This window comes from Manis pentadactyla, chromosome 7 (genome assembly GCF_030020395.1).
Source record: "Manis pentadactyla isolate mManPen7 chromosome 7, mManPen7.hap1, whole genome shotgun sequence".
In the NCBI taxonomy this organism is placed as follows: Eukaryota; Metazoa; Chordata; class Mammalia; order Pholidota; family Manidae; genus Manis; species Manis pentadactyla.
The window spans coordinates 95,488,068-95,507,008 of NC_080025.1; the positions used below are offsets into that span (position 1 = coordinate 95,488,068).

Below are 18,941 nucleotides of genomic sequence, written 5' to 3' on the forward strand. Positions count from 1 at the left end.
TAAATTATATGTACTAAATATATGCTAGTTCACAGCTTTTTTATTTCCCTGTACTTTTATAACCAACAGAGAGATTTTAATGTTTTAACAAAATTTTGTAAAGGTCGAGCCCAATCCTAAATTTCCCCATTGATAACTAAGACTATGTGATAATTTTTATGGTCCCAGACTACTGTGTGAAGCAGGGGCTGCCTGGATACCTACTCTAGTGGGTAAATGCACCTAATTTGCTGTAAACTGCAAAACGAGGGGACATCATTTCAATTTTTGTTACTAATCTTTAATAAACCTACTTAAGATACAAAGATATTGACTTATTTATGATTTGAAGCATTCAAGTTCTTTGTGTTTCTTTAAGAAGAGGGGCATATGAGGTGTTGGCTTTGACGTGTTCTCTTTAATTAAGAAGTAAAAGGTCTTTTAAACACTGAACTAGAAAGAAGGAATTTTAATTTTGTGTTAACACAAGGAGAGCTTATTAGAAGTGAAAAAATTTGTGAACAAGAGGGACCATATAGTTACACAGTCCTGTTCTCTCAGAAGCTTTAAATATGAGACAGAATATGAAAACATCCTACTTCAGACCTGCCTGGGATAGGGAATGGGAGAGCTGCAAGCCACGGGGTCTGTGCTTCCTGGTCACTGACTGAGGGACTACATGACTAGAAGTTCTTTTGAAACTATTTACTCACCAGAGCAATAATACAAGAAGGTGTCTGATGGTTGAGATCTCATTTATCCTGCTGCTTTTCACCTGAGTGTTATTTAGGCCCACTACATAGCAGAGGCCATTAAGCATCTGTGCATTTCCTGGCCACTTCAGCCATGACAGTGAATTGCCAGATTATTGGTGATACTTCCTGTGTATGATGTCCTTAGGGTAGTGTACAGGGATGGAGAAGAATATGACAACCCAAGTGGTGGTCATCGGCTACCACTCTGCCTACATTTAAAGTAAGTGAGAGTCTCAAAAACTCACCTATTTTAAAACTGAAAAGATTCCTTGCTGTGATTTTCTTCAGTACTAAAACTGCAAATTTAGCAAAAATGTTAAGGCCAAAAGCTGCAAGGATAAACTCACCCTTAAGGAGTTCCTTACCAATATTGGTGTTGGTCTTGTGCAGGAAATTTAGGCAGATTGCTGTTGTTCCTGGAACCTGCTATTGGCAGGGTTACCAAGTCTTGTTAAACTGTATTTCAAGAAGTTATTATGGAGATGGCACTTATATGCTGGTAAGTGTCATATAGCTTTAAACCATCTTCTGGCTATCAGCACCTTTTATTTTTTTTTCTATTGAGGTCAAATTCGCATGACATAAAATTAACCATCTTAAAGAATGCAGTAGCATTTTGTATGTTCACAGTGTTGTGTGCCAGTCACCTCCATCTACTTCAAAAATACTTTTATCATCCCAAAATAAAACCCCACACCTATTAAGCAGTCACCTGCATTCCTTTCTCCCCTCTGGCATCTAACAACCACAAATCTGCCTTCTGTCTCTATGGATTTATCTGTTCTGAACATTTCATATAAATGGAGTCATACAATATGGTGTTTTTGTGAGTGGCTTCTTTCACTTAACATCATGGCCTCAAGGTGCATTCACAGTGTAGCATGTATCAGTATTTCATTCCCTCTCATGGCTGAATTGTGTTCCATTGTGCGTAGATACCACAATTTGTCCATCCATCAGTGGACACTTGGGTTGGTTCCACCTTTTGGCTACTCTGAATAATACTGCCATGAACTATTTGTACAAGTATTTGAATGTATGTTTTCAGTTATTTGGGAGTATTGTTCTAGGAGTGACATTGCTGGGTCAGATGGTAGTTCTGTTAAACTTTTTGAGGAACCATTGGACTGTTTTCCAGTAGCAGCTTCGCAAGGAGGGGCCACTTCTCACTACTGCTACTACCTCTGGCCCACTCCCTGCCCTTCTCCTGTCCACCCCTAGGGAGGTGCCCTGACTTAGGTGACTGAGAGTCTGTTCTTGTGAGAATGCCATCTTCCTTGCCCTTCCTCCACGCCAGTGCTGCTCAGCGGAGAGGCTTGTCCAGGTCCGTGCTGACATGACGGGGTGCAGCAGTGCTGCTAATTCTGGTGTTCTGTTTGGAGGCCAAGGAGGCTTTTAGTCTCCATACTGGCCTCTAGCAGAACAAATGCTGATCTTTGTCTTTTAATTTTTTTTTTTCAAATAGTCAAGAACCTGTACAGAGTTCAGTATGGTATTTATTGGGGGTTACTTTGGCAATCCCACAACTTAGGATTTAAAAGGCTATGATGCCAGAAGAATTTGAGTTTTGTAGATGTGTCCTGGACTTGGAGGTTTAAAATCTAAATGCGGCTTACTTTTAGCAGTATCAGCTGGATGACACCACCTGGTACTTTAGCTTCAGTTTCCTTAACAATGAAAATGGAAATCTCCACCATTTTTACGTGACATATGCTGTGGGTCTCACATAAGTATCAAAGCAAGAGCACAATAACAGAAGATCCAACACAAGAGTAAGATTGTGTCTGACTTACATTTCTATTTCACATACTTTAACACAGCTTTTTTATAGTATAATAATGTCTCTGTATTTCCAAAACCTGACCACAAAATTTCCACAAGGCTGGTTGCTACAGGAATATGGCACAGACAGAGAAGTTGGTAAGTCTCCAGTCCTCAGGTAGAAAATATGTAACCTTGCATGGTAAGCATACAGCACCTAACACCTGATGGCCAGACTGCCTGGATGGCCACTTCTCCATCGAGGTCATTTCAAACTCTGGAATTTAAGAAGTGATTTTTATTTTGAAGAAAAACGTCTTGAGACAATTCTGTATTTGCATTAAAGAAAGTTTTATGAATTCATGTAGAATCATCACTAGATTGCCAGAACATATCTCCAGTAGGAAATTCTCTTATCTTTTCTGCTAATCTTGTCTTAGGTGACACGTCACCTTGCCAAACTCTTCGATAGCATTGCGGATCTGCAGTTCGAAGACAATGAGGGCGTTTCCACTCACAGAGCAATTGGAATGTACAGCAAAGAAAAGGAGTATGTCCCATTCCAAACCAAGTGTGAATGCGTAGGCCGTGTAAGTTTTGATTATGAGGTTTTCTATGCTAGAGGAGTATTTTCAGGGTAATTTGTAAAGGCTGAATTGAACAAGAAAAAATCAGCTCATGTCAAATCAGGCTCTGGTTAGTTTTGTTCTCAGAGATTCCTGTTTACTTACGTCCAGCTTGACAGAGGGCTAACTCTGCCATGCTTCCCAGGTTCTGTTCATTTCGCTTCAGCACCCTGCCCTGTCTCAGAGATATTAGCAGTTGAACTAGACAGGGAGGGACTGTCACAGATTGAATGTGTTGACTGCAGAATAAGAAGCAAACGCAGCCCAATGACTGAGTCTCCTACAAAGAGTATTTTCACCACTGCTCAGTACAGGGAGGGGTCAGGGTGAAGCACCTCATCAGAGCTCTCAAATCACACTGAGCCACCGTGCAGGAAAGCATGTTTTAAAGAGGCCTGTGGTTGAGGATTCTGATGTGACTGTTGTAAATGGCTGCTCATAAATAAAGTTGATTGAGTCTACCAACCTGATATCACATACTCTAATTACCATGTGCACAGACAGTTAAGTTAACATGTTCTCTTCTCTCACAGCCAAATACCTCACAAATATTCTTAACAGTTTTATCTGCCAGAATGGCTCATTATGATTTAAGGAGCTCTTAGTGTTTTCAGATGATTTACAGGACTTGCATCTTTTTATGACAATGCTTGAATTAATCCCCAGAGGAACTGAGACAATAGCTTCTATTACAGAACAGTTTGGGCTGAAGCAGGGGCTTCCTTACAGAGTCCCTTGCAGAAATGCGATGGCATCCTTTTGTGACAGGGGTTTTCTTTATTCTTCTCTGTTACTTTTGAAAATTATACCAGAAAAATCCTGCCAAGTGAAGGGGAAACAGATGGTGGACTACTTTGATTAAAATATATTTTTTTATCTCTTGGGCTTTTTGGGATATTAATACAATGATTAGAAAAAGTCACCATAAACTATCTTGACAAGTGTGTTGCTGTCTGCTCCCTCCCCGGCAACCCACTGCTGGCCAGCTGGCATCCTGCCTGGAAGGAGGACAGTCCAGCTGACAGATGTGCTTGTCACCAGCAGGAACCCTCGATGTTGAAAGTTTTCTCTAGTTTATTCTGTAGAAGCAGCTCAGGCTGGAGACCTTGGAGCATACACCCCATTCACCGTCTCATTGCCTGTCTTATTAAAAGATGCTTTTACTTTAGGCCTTTTTACCCCCTGCACTTTTATGATTGGTTCCTCCCAAGTTAGACTATTGGTGCTTTATTTGACTAGTGTTTAGTGAATTCCTACTCTGTACTAGATGCTGGCTTAGGCTCTTAAGGAAATAAGACATGGCTCCTATCTATGAAGAGCTCTAGGCTCATTGAAGAAATGGATATACATGTAATCAGTGATAATGGGAAGTGGTAATTGTTGGAGGATTGAGCTCAATGGAGGATTGAGCAGAGTTGAAATGCCAAAAAGAGAGGGATTGAGCAAGCACCTCATCAGAGCTAAGTTCTCCAATCACACTGAACCAGGTTGCTGTTTTTGGCATAGTCATCGTAACATGAGCCTGAATATATCAACTTACATGTGTTTGTGCTTCCCTAATGGACTGGAAGTTCTTGAGAACAGGGCCATCCTCAGGATGTGGATCCCAGGGTTCCTGGGAGATGCTTCACATGATGTCTGATTTACTGAGGGAACTTGTTGCTTGGTGACATTAAGAGTTGTGCTTAGTTAGTGACTGAAGCAGTGATTAGATCCGAGACCCTGAATTCAGGCATGGGAACAAAACCCAGCTGTGAAGCAGAGAGAAAGCCTCCTAGGATGCTGGGGCCATTTGCCAGGACAGTGCTTCAGTTTTCTTTCAGCTGGGAAGGCTGTTAACTCTTTAGCCACATACCACTCCCAGTTCTCCAGAGAAGGAGGCTCTAGGACTGAATGCTTCTCCTATCTTCACAAAGGCAGAGAAAGAAATCAGTTACAGTATCTTCAGCACCTCCTGTGGTCTTTGGAATTTAGTTATTATAGTCTAATCAATTATTAGAAAACACTATATGTATCCTTTCTGCTATATAACAACCCATGGAAACATATATGAGTAAATATAACAAAGTGTATTTGAATAGAATGGAAAACTGGCTGAAATATATTTGTGGGAGCAAAATGAACTTGAATTTTTTTCAAAAAAGATTAATTTCTACAAGTCAGCAGTTGTCCTATCTCTGATACTCTCCTGCTGTCTAATTTTTGACAAGTGTGAAGATGAGAACCAGTAGGGAATATAACTAAGATACTTGCTGAAAACATTTTGTCTTAAGACAAGAACTAAAAAGATTTATGAGAAAATGTTTTCAGTAGATTTTAAAATTATCAAGATATGTTTAAAAAACCCATTTCCCATTATCCCCAAATCTCTAGAATAGTATTCTGGCATATTACTCTATAGATGGCTGTGATGTTTGGTTTCTTAGAACACTGCATTACCAGAAGGAATCTTGTTCTAGCACCCCCTTGTCTTCAAATCTAAAAAGTGAGTAACCAAGAACACCCCTCTGTTTAGGGTGTGGAAAGTTATTAGCCAGCTGGTAGGGGAAATAAGATGGGCAGCATTCCAGGAGAAGCTATTCTTTTCATGTGGAAAAAACTTCATCAGTCAGTTGCTCACCTTTCCCTTTGAGTTAGCCCTCTTCTAATTTTCTATATGGGCTTAAAATAAATCCACCTGAAGCCATGGCCTGTGAGCCCATGAGAGGATGGAATTATCCCTTTTCCATTGTTAAGCCCATGTGAAAACACTTCAATTTGTTTCAAAAGGTGGAAACGTGGCTTCTGCAACTTGAACAGACTATGCAAGAAACAGTGCGACATTCCATCACAGAAGCCATCGTGGCCTACGAGGAAAAACCTAGGGAACTGTGGATTTTTGATTTCCCGGCTCAAGTTGCACTAACCAGCTCTCAAATCTGGTGGACTACAGATGTAGGAATAGCCTTCAGGAGACTGGAGGAAGGCTACGAAACGGCCCTAAAGGATTTCCATAAAAAACAGGTATTTGATTCATGATTTCGAGACTAAAGGGACTTGAAGAGGTAAGCCTCATCCATCCATTTATTCATTATTTACATGGGTTCCCTCTGGTGCACGGAGGCACAAGGCTAGGAAGATTTTTGCCATCAGTTGTTTAACTTTTCATTCCTAGCTCTGTACATGGGTTTAGCAAACATCCATCATGTCCATTATTCCCCAAAACTCTAGTGTATCACACATACCTAGATACTGTGCCTTTTTCTTTTCTTTTGTGTTAGACTGTCCATCTAGGCTGATTGTGTGTCTATTACAAAATATGTACCTGATTTGCAGGACTCCAAAAGGTGGAGGGCCTTTCAACAAAGACAAGTGTTTTCATATATTTTGGTTTTCTGTTAATGATAAATCACAGATGAGCCACTTTGGAAAATAGTCTGTTTTGACTTCCATTTTATTCTCCCCGGTTATGCTATGATCTCTCTCCTTAAGCCTTGCATCCTAAGGTGTGCTCTTAGATGTGGAGCAGTTCAGAGAGCTGGCCTTTCTCTGGACTTATAGATAAGTGAGTATTAGACTTGGAAAGGTGTTTATTAGTTTGTCTACCTTTCTTGTTCTCAGTGGATAAAGTCTGAATTCAGGGATGTTAAATGACTCTCCGAATGTTGCACAATTTGAGGTGAAAACGGCATGCTTAGCAGAATTCGGAATGCTTTCTGCTACTCTCCATTTCTTCTCCTCTTAGTGCTTTTAATAACTCAGTGACTTAAAAATCAAATAAATTCAGATAGTGAAGAATACTTGTATTGTTAACACATTCAATAGTGTTTTAGAGTGTGAAGATCATCCCTTTTAATTTTGCTCATTTGATCTTGGGTAGAGACCACCTAACTTGTTTATGTTGCTAAAGAAGTTTTTGTATAACTCACTTTTGGAGAAAAATAGATTCTTGTCAATTTTACATTCATAGGAAAATGGGGCATTGGTTTCAGCTCAGTAAGCTTGAAGTTATAGGATTAGATTTAAAGAAATGACTTGTTTTTTCTGAGGGCAATATCTCTGCAGTTCTAGTCAGTGCCATTTAGATGAGGAAGCTAAGTAGATTCTCCTAATTTTTTTTCATGAACATAAATAATTGAGATAATTAAACCGTAATTCTATTATAGTTTTCTTATAAAAATAACTGGTTAATTTATTGATATCTTTACTTTCATTATGACTATTTTCATGATATATTTAAGGATATTTTTAAATACTTAAAATAATATCGTCTCTTAAATTTCAGCTATGATCAATCACTGCTCAAATGTAGATCTTTCAACATTTTCCTACTTTATTCTGTCTTTTTTCTCTCTCCACTTATTCTCTCCTCCTTTCAATTTACAATTTTTTGGTGATTATTAAAATACTTAATTGCTTAAAATAGTAAATGATATTTTATGGATATTTGTTATTTATAGCAACTTTATTATTTTAAATTCCATGGTTTCTTTATTAATGTTTATTGCTAAAGATGAAGAAGAAAATACAGATAGAGAATGGAAAAAAAAATTTTTAAACAGCCATAGGTACCCATTATTAGCTTTCCACAGATAATCATTGATGACATTTTGGCATGCAAACATCAAAAGGTTCCCTCCATCTACTACCATCTAGCTATCTTTCTATGTGAATGTGTAGACATTTCTCTCCCTATATATATTTGTGTGTGTGTATGTGTGCATGTGCACATATGTGTGTCAGTGTTTAGCTATTGACATACATGTATTTATGTTGCTTTATATCAATGTACCTAGATATAAATAGAAGAAAATCAATTTTTTTATATTCCATACATTCTGTTACTTTATTTTTCAGTCAATATAATATCTACGTTTCCTGTGTCATTATTATCTATCAAATTCACACAAAAAATGACCAAATAGATTTCCTGTATATGGATATGCCAGAATTTAATTTCTCCCTTCTACCTTGTTCAGGTTTACACTGATAGTCTGACTGCTTAGCTGGCACTATTCTAGGTTCTTTTCATAAGTGAAGTTCATGCTTTCATAATGCTTACATTCTGGTTAACTGTTAATAGATTTTATCTCTTACAAGGACCTTAGATCCTTTATTCTGGTCTCTACTTCCCATTTTACTTGCCTTTGTTTAACTCAACATTGGGTTGACTCTTTTTATCCTTACATCTAAAGCAACTCATATCCCAGTAGCTTCAGCTTATTCAACTAATTAACAGCTTTTTTCTCCCTTGAACTAGTTTTAAAGTTTTCCATTTCATTCAAGAGTTATATAATGTTTCTTTCTCATGTTGGATTAGAAGTAAACAGAGAATGGTTTATAAAGAAAGCATTTATCTGCCATTATAAAATACTTCTAGCAAAATTGAAATGTTTGACAGACCAGTCAACAGATGCCTTCAATACAGTATTTGAATTTTGTGACTGATGCTAACAGACATACTAAAGAAGCTAACATATGAATACTGTTAAAGCTATAGTTGGTGCATAAAAAGTGTGTACATCTAAATTGAAACCCCTTTAGTTTTTTCTCTTTAAAATTGGGTAGGAGTTTGTTTTAATTAAAATTACTCTTGCTAATACTATGAACAGTCTTTAGCATGAACTTCAGTCCTTTAAAATAGTTTAATTTTAAAACTGAGAGCAGAGTTGGCTATAATTGGTGATCTACCTGAACAAATAATTTCTTTCCTTAGTTCTCGCTTCCAAGTTGTAGTGAGATATATAAACTAAGATAATTATTTTAAACTGTTTCCCCCTAGACATATTGTGATTGTATGTTAGCTAATGTGGGGATTAAAGACAAAAATGCTCCAGTTTGGATGTATGTCCCTTCCTTGCCAGAGTCTATGGAAATGTGGCAGGTATAATACATTTAATTTCTCAGATTCGAGGGTTCCTTGGCAAAGTGTTTTGTTTTAGAGGCTTGGAATCTAGTAAGAAAGTTTTTCCCACTCTTCCTTTATTATTGAGTTGTGTGAAAAATCATCAAAAAAAAAAAAAGATATGGAAGCTTTATGGGCTTCAAAAAATCAATTACTAATGTGCTAGGAAATTACCCAGGGTACTTTTTTTTTGTATTACTTTTTTTATTACAATTTTTTATTAGGGTATTGTTTATATACACTCTTATGAAGGTTTCACATGAAAAACAATATGGTTACTACATTCACCCATATTATCGAGTCACCCCCATACCCCATTGCAGTCACTGCCCGTCAGCATAGTAAGATGCCCCAGAGTCACTACTTGTCTTCTCTGTGCTACACTGTCTTTCCCATAATTATGATAACCAATATAAAAGTTTTCTCATTAACTATCCATCTACTCCCACTACAAAGGCTCAGAAATATTATATGTAGAAGAGACTCTTCATTTTACTATTTAGGACCAATGTTTGGCCTCATTTTCAGTTATTGATTGAGAAATTCTTTCAAAAACAATCGGATACAATGTTGATAGTGTTCTTACCTTGTCCCAACCTTATTACCTACATAGAGAAACCTGTGAAGATTGCAGCTACCCAGTATATATTACGTGCAAAGTATTATTTTTTGCCTTTATAGGAAAGTGTGATCTCATAGCCTCATGTTTCACAATTTGACAGGAACCCACAAGATCATGAGTAGAACACTCATTCTCTACCTCACCTTTCATTGTTAAAACTTTTTCAGTTTACTGATCTACTAAGCTTTTATTCGGTAACTTGTGAATTAGGCAGCATTCAGTCCAGCAGATAGAAGGAACTCTGAAAAGTTGTATAAGGTGAGAGGTTCGTACAGACCAGAGTGAGCAGGACCAATGAAGTAACGCTGGGGATTTGCTGACTGGTTAAAGCAGAGTTACTTTCCTTATACTGAGCAAAGAGAGGTCTGTGTAACTTGTACTAAGCAGGAAGCACTAATTGGTTGACTTAAGTCTGCCTTTTCTGGGAAAGTTAAGCATAAAAACTTAAGTTTTAGCTTGCTGACATGGGCTTGGCATAAATGATTCCATCTTGGGCCTAATCTGGTTACTCTAACACAGCAAAAGTTACACTGAATGACAAGGCATATAAAACAAATTAATATTGTACCTGGAAATTCGGACCAGATAATTTGAGGAATGCCTAGATGTTGACAATAGATGAAATTGAACTGGTAGATAACTAATAGCAGGAAATTCATAGCCCAAACATACTAAAAAGAGGAAGCTATGGCAATGATAAGCCTATTTGATCCCAGGGAAATTACAAACTAAGATTCAATAAATATAAAAAATATGTGGGGTCCCTGGTCAGTGATAAGGATTAAATGTAGAAGAGATGGACAGTTGGAACCAGTTCTATCTCCTGTATGTCCCAAGAGATTATCAATGAGGGTGTTTGTCCCTAGAATAAAGCCCTGAGAAATATTTTATAAACAAAGTGAGACATTTATTGAGAACTCCTGCCTTGACTAAGTCTTAACTCTAGATCTCTGGTTGGGCTACTACTTCTGTGACAGATGGGATAATAAATGTCTCAGCCTTTCTGGGCCATATACTCTCTTTCACTACTCATCTCTGCTGTTATAATAGGAAAGAAGTCACAGGCAATTATTACATGAATGGGTATGACTGGGTCACAATATAACATTATTTATAAAATAGGTGATATGCCAGATTTGGCTCAGGACCTATAGTTTGCCCACCTTGTTCTAGAAAAGGAAGCAGAACAGATTCTGAAGTACCTCAACATCTCCACAATCACAGAGGGAGGTAAGAGAAAAAGGGATTTGTTACCCATATTTGCCATATGAGTCCAGTCTGACCCATTAATCCAAGATTTGGTTCTCTGCACAGACTAATAACACTGATAAACTTTTGCAGTTCTGAGAACACAAAAACAGCAAAGGGATAGGGAAAGGAAACATCACTATGAGAGAAAGATTTTTAAAGATTCTAAACATTATATGTGATTATATGCTAAAAATTAAGTTGAAAATTTTAATTAATTGGAAGGTTTTCTATGAGCACTCTTTTTGAAAATGATTCAAAATGAGGTAGGAAACTTCAGTAGACCAGTAAACTGGTCTATGTAACTATAACAATACTTGAATAGTGACCAAGCTAGTGAAAGAGGCGCCCCCCCAACTAGAGCCCTGTTCAATGGTTTTAACAGACATGTAAAGGACTGGTAAATAGCATGTTATTTCAACTGCTCTAGGGTACAGAAAAAGACAGATTTTCTGCTCGTTGTATAAAGGTCTGATAAATTTGATACAAAAAGTAGGCAGTGAATAAAGTACAAAAGAAAATTCTGTTGGCCAGTCTCACAGATTAACATATACTCTTTTTTATCTGGATTTTTCACATAATGCTGTTGGGAGACAATCCATTGTGGGTCTTACATTTTTGTCCATCTTATGAGCAGAAGAACTGACTGCCTTTGTCCCAGACACTCTTTGCAAGGATATTTGTATAATGAACATCCTTGGAAGACAGAGATAGTGTCTCTCTCAAGAGTAAAGTGTAGGTTGGCTTACTGTCCAGTATAATAAATATCAAATCTCCTTCCAGGGTGAATGTCAGGCATGCTTACTGTCTGTCATAAAAGAAGTAGGCTCCTAAACAAAGGGTTTCTCTACTGTAACTCAACTCACTGCATATGCAAACATCACATGGCTCTTTTAGGGTTATTCTTTGGAACTTCAGGCTCAAGGACTGGTAAAAATACTGATACTCTCATATTACTCAATGCTATTGCCATGACTAATAAACCGTCCTTTATCTGTGACCCTGAAGTCTCTGTGTCATCTGTCAGCATCCGTGAATCTGCTAATTGCGCATGCAAGTAGAGTTAAATGTCAGACTCTTTCTGTTTCTCAACAAACATATTTTTGGAAGTCATTCATTTTGTTCAATGTATTAAAATTTATTCTTTTTTTATTGTTCAGTATTCCATTGTATAAGTATAGCACACTTTGTTTATCCATTCTATTAGTTGGCATTTATGTTTTCAGTTTTGGTCTATTACTAAAGATGGCTTAAAACATTCTTGGACAAGTTTTTGGTGGAAATGTGTTTTCACTTCTCCTGGGTAAATGCCTGAAAGTGAAATTACTGGATCAGTAAAAAAGGTAGATTGTATTACTTTTCCACCTACTTCTTGGGACATTCTTCAGTTTTTCTTTCTTTGCTCGTCTTCCTGCCCCTTAAATGTTTCTGTTCATTATGGTTCTAACATTTGTTCCTTTTCTCTATCTTTTTGTAAATTGAAATGTAGTTGACTTAAGGTTGTAATAGTTTTGACTGTAGAACATAGTGATTTGACATTTATATACATTACAAAATGCACATCATGATAAGGGTGGATATCATCTGTCACCATACAAATTATTATGATATTATTGGCTATATATGCCATGCTATAACTTTCATTCCTGTGACTTACTTATTTTGTAACTGGAAGATTATACCTCTTAATCTTCTTCACCTATTTCACCCATTTCACCTATCCCCTCACCTGCTTCCACCTTGGAAAACACCGGGTTTGTTCTGTATCTATGAGTCTGTTTCTGAGTTGTTTCTTTGTTTTATTTTTTAGATTCCACATATAGGGAAGTCATATGGTATTTGTCTTTCTCTGTATGACTTATTTCACTTAGCATAATACCCTCTAGGTGCATTCATGCTGTCATAAATGGCAAGATTTCATTCTTTTTTTATCACTAAGTAATATTCCATTGTGTATATGCTCTACTTCTTTATCCATTTATCAATTGATGGGTTCTTAGGCTGCTTCCATACCTTGGCTATTATAAATAATGTTGTAACAAACATAAACATATAGGTGCATATATTTTTTTCAAGTTAGTATTTTTGTTTATTTTGGGTGAATACCCCAAAGTGGAGTTTTTAGCTCATGCACAATTTCTATTTCTAATATTTTTGGAACTCCATACTTTTTCCATAGTGGCTGCACCAATTGATATTCCAACCAACAGTGTAGGAGGGTTCCCTTTTCTCTACATCCTCACCAACACTTGTTACTTCTTGTCTTTTGAATAGTGGCCATTCTGGCTGGGATGAGGTGATATCTCATTGTGGTTTTTATTTGCATTTCCCTGATGATCAGTGACATTGAACATCTTCTCATGTGTTGGCCATCTGTATGTCTTCTTTGGAAAAATGTCTGTTCAGGTCCTCTGCCCATTTTTAAATAGGATTATTTGGAGATTTTTTGGTGTTGAGTTATATGATTTCTTTATTTATTTTGGATATTCACCCCTTATCAGATATATCATTTGTGAATATATTCTCCCATTTAGTAGGTCAACTTTTTGTTTTGTTGGTTGGCTTTGCTGTGCAGAAGCTTTTTAGTTTGATGTAGTTCTACTTGTTTGTTTTACTTTTGTTTCCTTGCTGGAGGAGATGTATCCAGAAAAAAACTGCCAAGGCTGATGTCTCAGAATTTACTGCTTATGTTTTCTTCTAGGAGTTTTATAATTTCAGGTCTTACATTTAGGTCTTTGATCCATTTGGAGTTTATTTTTGTGTAAATATAATGGTATAAAAAAATGGCCCAGATTCATTCTTTTGCATAATAGCTGTCCAGTTTTTCCAGCACTATTTAAGTGGCTGTCCTTTCCCTGGGCTTGCTCTTCTGTTCCATTGATCTGTGTGTCTATTTTTGTGACACTACCACACCATTTTGATTATTATAGCTTTGTAGTATAGTTTTAAACTGGGGTATGTGATACCTTGAACTTTGCTCTTCTGTCTCAAGGTTAATTTGGCTTGAATCTGCAGATTGATTTGACTAATATAGGCATTTTAACAGTATTAATGCCCCCAATTCATGAGTACAGTATCTTTCCATATATTTATGTTATCTTTTATTTCTTTTATCAGTGTTTTATAATTTTCAGAGTTGGGGGTCTTTCACCACCTTGGTTAAATTTATTCTAGGTAATTCTTATGCTATTGTAGATGGGATTGTTTTTTTAATTTCTCCTTCTGCTAGTTCATTTTTAGAATATAGAAATACAATAGAATTCTGTATATTGATTTTGTATCCTGAACTTCACTGAATTCATTTATTAGTTCCTATATTTTTCTCTCATAGAGTCTCTAGAGGTTTCTATATAGATCATCATGTCATCTGCAAATACCATTTTTCTTCTTCCTTACCAATTTGGATGCCTTTTATTTCTTTTTCTTTTCTAATTGCTGTGGCTAGGACTTTCAGTACTATATTGAATAAAAGTGGTAAAAATGAACATGCTTGTCTTCTTCCTGATCTTAGAGGAAAAGCTTTCAGCTTTTCACCATTGAATATGATGTTAACTGTGGGTTTGTCATATATGGCCTTTATTATGTTGAGGTATGTTCCTGCTATCCCCTTTTTGTTGAGAGTTATTATGAACAGATGTTGAATTTTGTCAAATGCTTTTTCTGCTTCTTTTGAGATGATCAGATGGTTTTTATCATTCCTTCTGTTGTGTGGTCTGCCACATTATTGAACCATCCTTGCCTCCCTGGAATAAATTCCACTGAGTTTTGTGAATGATCCTTTCAATATATATTTTAATTTAGTTTGGTAATGTTTTGTTGAGGATTTTTATATCTGTGTTCATCAGAGATATTGGTCTGTAATTTTCTTTTTCTGCAGAATCTGTCTGGTTTTGATATTAGAATGGTGCTGGCTTATAAAATGAGTTTGGAAGCTTTCTTTCCTCTTGAATTTTTTGGAATAGTTTGAGAGAGATAGATACTAACTGTTTAAAAGTTTTGTAGGATTCTCCTGTGAAGCTATCTGGCCCTGGAATATTGTTTGTTGTGAGCTGTTTCTATTATAGGTATTTTCTTTGTGGTTACCATGAGGTTTATATGTAGCATCTGATAAAGCAGTCTGTATCTGCTGTATTAGCTCAATGGTGGCTTAATATTGAACACATTCTAAAAGCACTACTTTTTTATTATTCCCCCTCCATGCTTTATGTATATGATGTCATAATTTACATCTTGTGTATCCTTTGACTTAATTTTATGTATATAATTGATTTTGCTACTTTTGTACTTGAAGTGTTTTGAACTTCATACTAGCTTGATAAGTGATGATTCTGCTACCTTTTCTTTATGGTTATTTTTTATGGGTGAAATTTTTTTCTTTTCATACCTTTCTTATTTCTAGTTACTGCCTTTTCTTTTCCACTTAGTTTAATGATAATGAATTTCTTTAACTTTGTTTATCTGGAAAACTTCTTATCTCTCCTTTGATTCTAAATGATAACCTTGCTGGGTAGGATATTCTTGGTTGTTGGGTTTTTTTTTTTTCCTTTAAGCACTTTGAATTTATAATGCCACTCCCTTGTGACCTATAGAGTTTCTGCTGAAAAATCATCTGAAAGCCTTATGGGGTTTCCCTTGGTAACTAGTTGCTTTTCTCTTGCTGCTTTTAAAATTCTCTCTTTATTTTAATCTTTGACATTTTAATTATTATATGTCTTTGTATGGACCTGCTTGGATTCATCTTGTTTGAGGTATTCTATGCTTCTTGGACCTGGATATCTGTTTCCTTCTCTGGGTTGCATAAGTTTTCAGATATTTCTTCAAGTAAGTTTTCCTTTCTCTCTCTCTCTCTTCTCCTTCTGGTATTCCTATAATGTGAATATTAGGATGTTTGATGTTGCCCCAGGGGTCCATTAACCTATTCTCCTTTCTTTTTATTCTTTTTTCTCTCTGCTGCTCAGCTTGAGTGCTCTCCATTACTCTGTCTTCCACATCGCTGATCTGTTCTGCATCCTCTAATCTGCTGCTAATACCCTTTAGTGTATATTTCATTTATTGTATTCTTTACCTCTGATTTTTTATTATTGTTATTTTCTGTCTCTTTACTGAATCCTCCCTGAGTTCATTAATTCATTTTTTCAAATCCAGTGAGCATCTTTATAAACATTAGTTTAAACTCTATCAGGTAGATTGCTCAACTGTTTCATTTAGTTCTTTCTCTGAAGTTTTGTCCTGTTTTTTCATTTGGAGCATATACCTCTGTCTCCTCATTTTGTCTGACATTCTCTGTTTCAATAAAATAGGTGAAACAGTTAACTCCACCAGTCTTGGAGGGGTTTTCTTGTGTAGGAACATTCCCTGGGTAGATTGTATGTGCCTGGGGCTTTAACTAGCTGGTGAGGCTGAGTGAGCATGAGCCAGAAGTATCCCATGGTGTTCTCTTTCTGGGGGTGTCTTAGTGGGAAAGCTGTGGACTGCAGGTATACAGACCAGGGATCCCAGTATGTACTAGGCCAGTGGGTTCCCTGATAGTATGGCCAGGGGCTGAAGGGGCATGGACCAGGGGAGTCTGTTATTTTCCACTATGGTGCCACCATGGTGGGACTCCAGATTTCAGGTGGATGCATTTGGCCAAGGGATGCAGTAGGTGTGGACACCTTGGGGATATCTGGAGCTAGTACAGCATCTAGACCCTGCTCCTGTGTGTGCTATCAGTGTGCAAGGGGTATAAAACAATGGTGCTCACCAGCACCTCTGATCCTGGAAAGAGTTCTCCTGCCATTTGGTAGGTATCTAGTTTTGTGATTTGGCTGCCTTCAATTATAGTCTAGTTGCCCTTTAAACTATTGGGTTTTGTTTTTGTGCCCCAAGACAGGCAAATCTGCACATGGGTATCACTCAGTGATATTCTTCCCTACTACAGGTTGCCACCTGGGGAGTGGGGTTCTTGGTGTTGCTGTGTCTACATCTCTTCTGCTGTTCTTAATGTGTTCTCTCTATCCTTCACTGTGCAGAAGCTGTTTACTCAGCCCTTAATTCTTCCTCATGAGAAGTTTTCTGTATATAGGTGTAGATTTAGGGTGTTTGGTGAGTTCAGGTTCTTTTTGCACCACCATCTTGTTCCTCTCCTTCAGCAAAATCTCACTGAATGCCTATTTGACAATTATTCCCTTAGTGGATCTGGGGACAAAGCATTGAACTAGACAGACATAGACCTTGCTTTTATGCAATCTAAAATCTAGGGGAGGATGAACACTAAGTATACATGAAATAACGATCTCCTCTCTTTTTGTTGTAATCTGCTTTTAATAGATATGTTAAAAATAGATTAATGCTTGTAAGGCTATTATATATTCTGAATATCTAAAGTATACATTTTTATTCCTTTGAACCAAATTTACATTGTGTCTGATTTTAAGTTTCTCTGGAAAGCTGCTTGCAAAGCCAGTTTTTCCACTTGCAGGTGGTGGGTAGGTGGGTCAGTCTTGTAGAGTCTAGGATGGAGTGTATGTAATGTAACCAGTTAGAGTTCAGGCTCTGAAGTCAGACTGCCTGGATTTGACTTCCCTCTCTCCTGTTTAGCAAATGTTATTAATATGCCTATGACTCAGTTTTCTCATCTGCAAAATTAGGATGATAATAGACTGTTGTGAAGATTAAATGAGATGATATAAACAATATTCTTAGTTATTGCCTGGCCTAGTATACCTTTCCATTTAATGTAAGTTGTACATGGTATGGTTATCATCTTCCTGTCTTCCTTCTCCTTTCTTACTGTAGTCATATAACCTTCTCCAGTTCAGCTGCACAGTAGTCTCAGGGAAGTCTGCAGTGTTTGGTGTTTTCTGGGCTGTGATAATAATACTATGGGGAATGTGTTTTTGACAGAAAGCTACAAAGGGTTGAGAGCCTCTGGTGATGTATTCACTTATTACCAATTCTCTCAGAAGCTAACAGTTTGTAATTGATTGTCCTTTGCAGAGCAAAAAGGAAAGGGGACAGTGTTGTTTTACAATCTGCTACCTTGGAATAAGGCAGAATTTTTTCTTTTAATCTAATAAGCCTTGGGTAAGGCAGGAATGTTTTGTATAAATAAGCATGCTAACAAAATGGCCACCCAAGACAGTACATCTTTCAAAGCTTTCTGCTCACAACTAACAGTAAGAAACACTTCATATTATATCAAGTTTACACAGGTGTGTATATAAGCAAAAGTCTGGAGTGGGAAGTTTCAGAAACAAAAGAATACTCATACTACTATAACTCAACATTTTCTATTCTATTCTGTTCCCTGTCATTCTATTCCATTTCATTCTATGAAAAGAGACCAGTAATTTGAAAAATATTGATCTAAGAAACTGATGGACCTAAACAAGAATAGGGATATGAATAAGAATAATTGTGTAGATGGTTTCCAGCTATACATTTTAAACATTTTCTCAGTATTCATCCTCTCCTCTATGCCAAAAACCAAACCAAAACAAACAAACAAAACACATTGTATTTAACTTTTACTATACTTCTACAGAAGTTAGTTCAATTTGACCTTTTAAATTCGTAATCCTTTCTATTCCAGCAAAGTTGTAGACTAGATCATCATTAGGGTGGGAAATCAGTTCAGTGCAGCCAGGAAACTGCCTCTCCTCCTGCGTTTGTCACTACTCACAGGTTCACCTGTGTTTTCTGATTCTCAGATCAGAGGGGATAGTAGTATTATCTTATTTAAATTAATAACATCCTTCCCTCCCTCTCCTATTCCCATGGTTATTTGAGGAACAGCTGAGAAAACATCTTTGCAACCTTTTGCAAACCAAACACCTCTCTGCAAACATGAAGACTGTTGGGATGTTAGATTTTACATTTGTAACCTTTACTTTTTAAAAAATTCCTTCTAGATTTCTCAGTTGAATACACTGATTGTACTTTTGCTGGGAGAACTTCTACCTGGAGACAGGCAAAAGATCATGACAATTTGTACCATAGATGTCCATGCCAGAGATGTGGTGGCAAAACTTATTTCTCAGAAGGCAAGTAGTTCATAGAAATTTTGTGTATTTTTGGTTGTTTCC

General features: G+C 36.9%; 1 protein-coding gene across 1 annotated transcript in view; it reads left to right on the plus strand.

The window, feature by feature from the left end:
• Positions 1-18,941, plus strand: part of DNAH11 (dynein axonemal heavy chain 11) — a 363,375-nt gene that overhangs the window by 117,575 nt on the left and 226,859 nt on the right. The window contains exons 29-31 of the mRNA XM_057504579.1: positions 2,936-3,085; positions 5,891-6,124; positions 18,768-18,899. Of these exons, the coding sequence (XP_057360562.1) occupies positions 2,936-3,085; positions 5,891-6,124; positions 18,768-18,899 (516 nt within the window). The remainder of the gene's footprint in view (positions 1-2,935; positions 3,086-5,890; positions 6,125-18,767; positions 18,900-18,941) is intronic.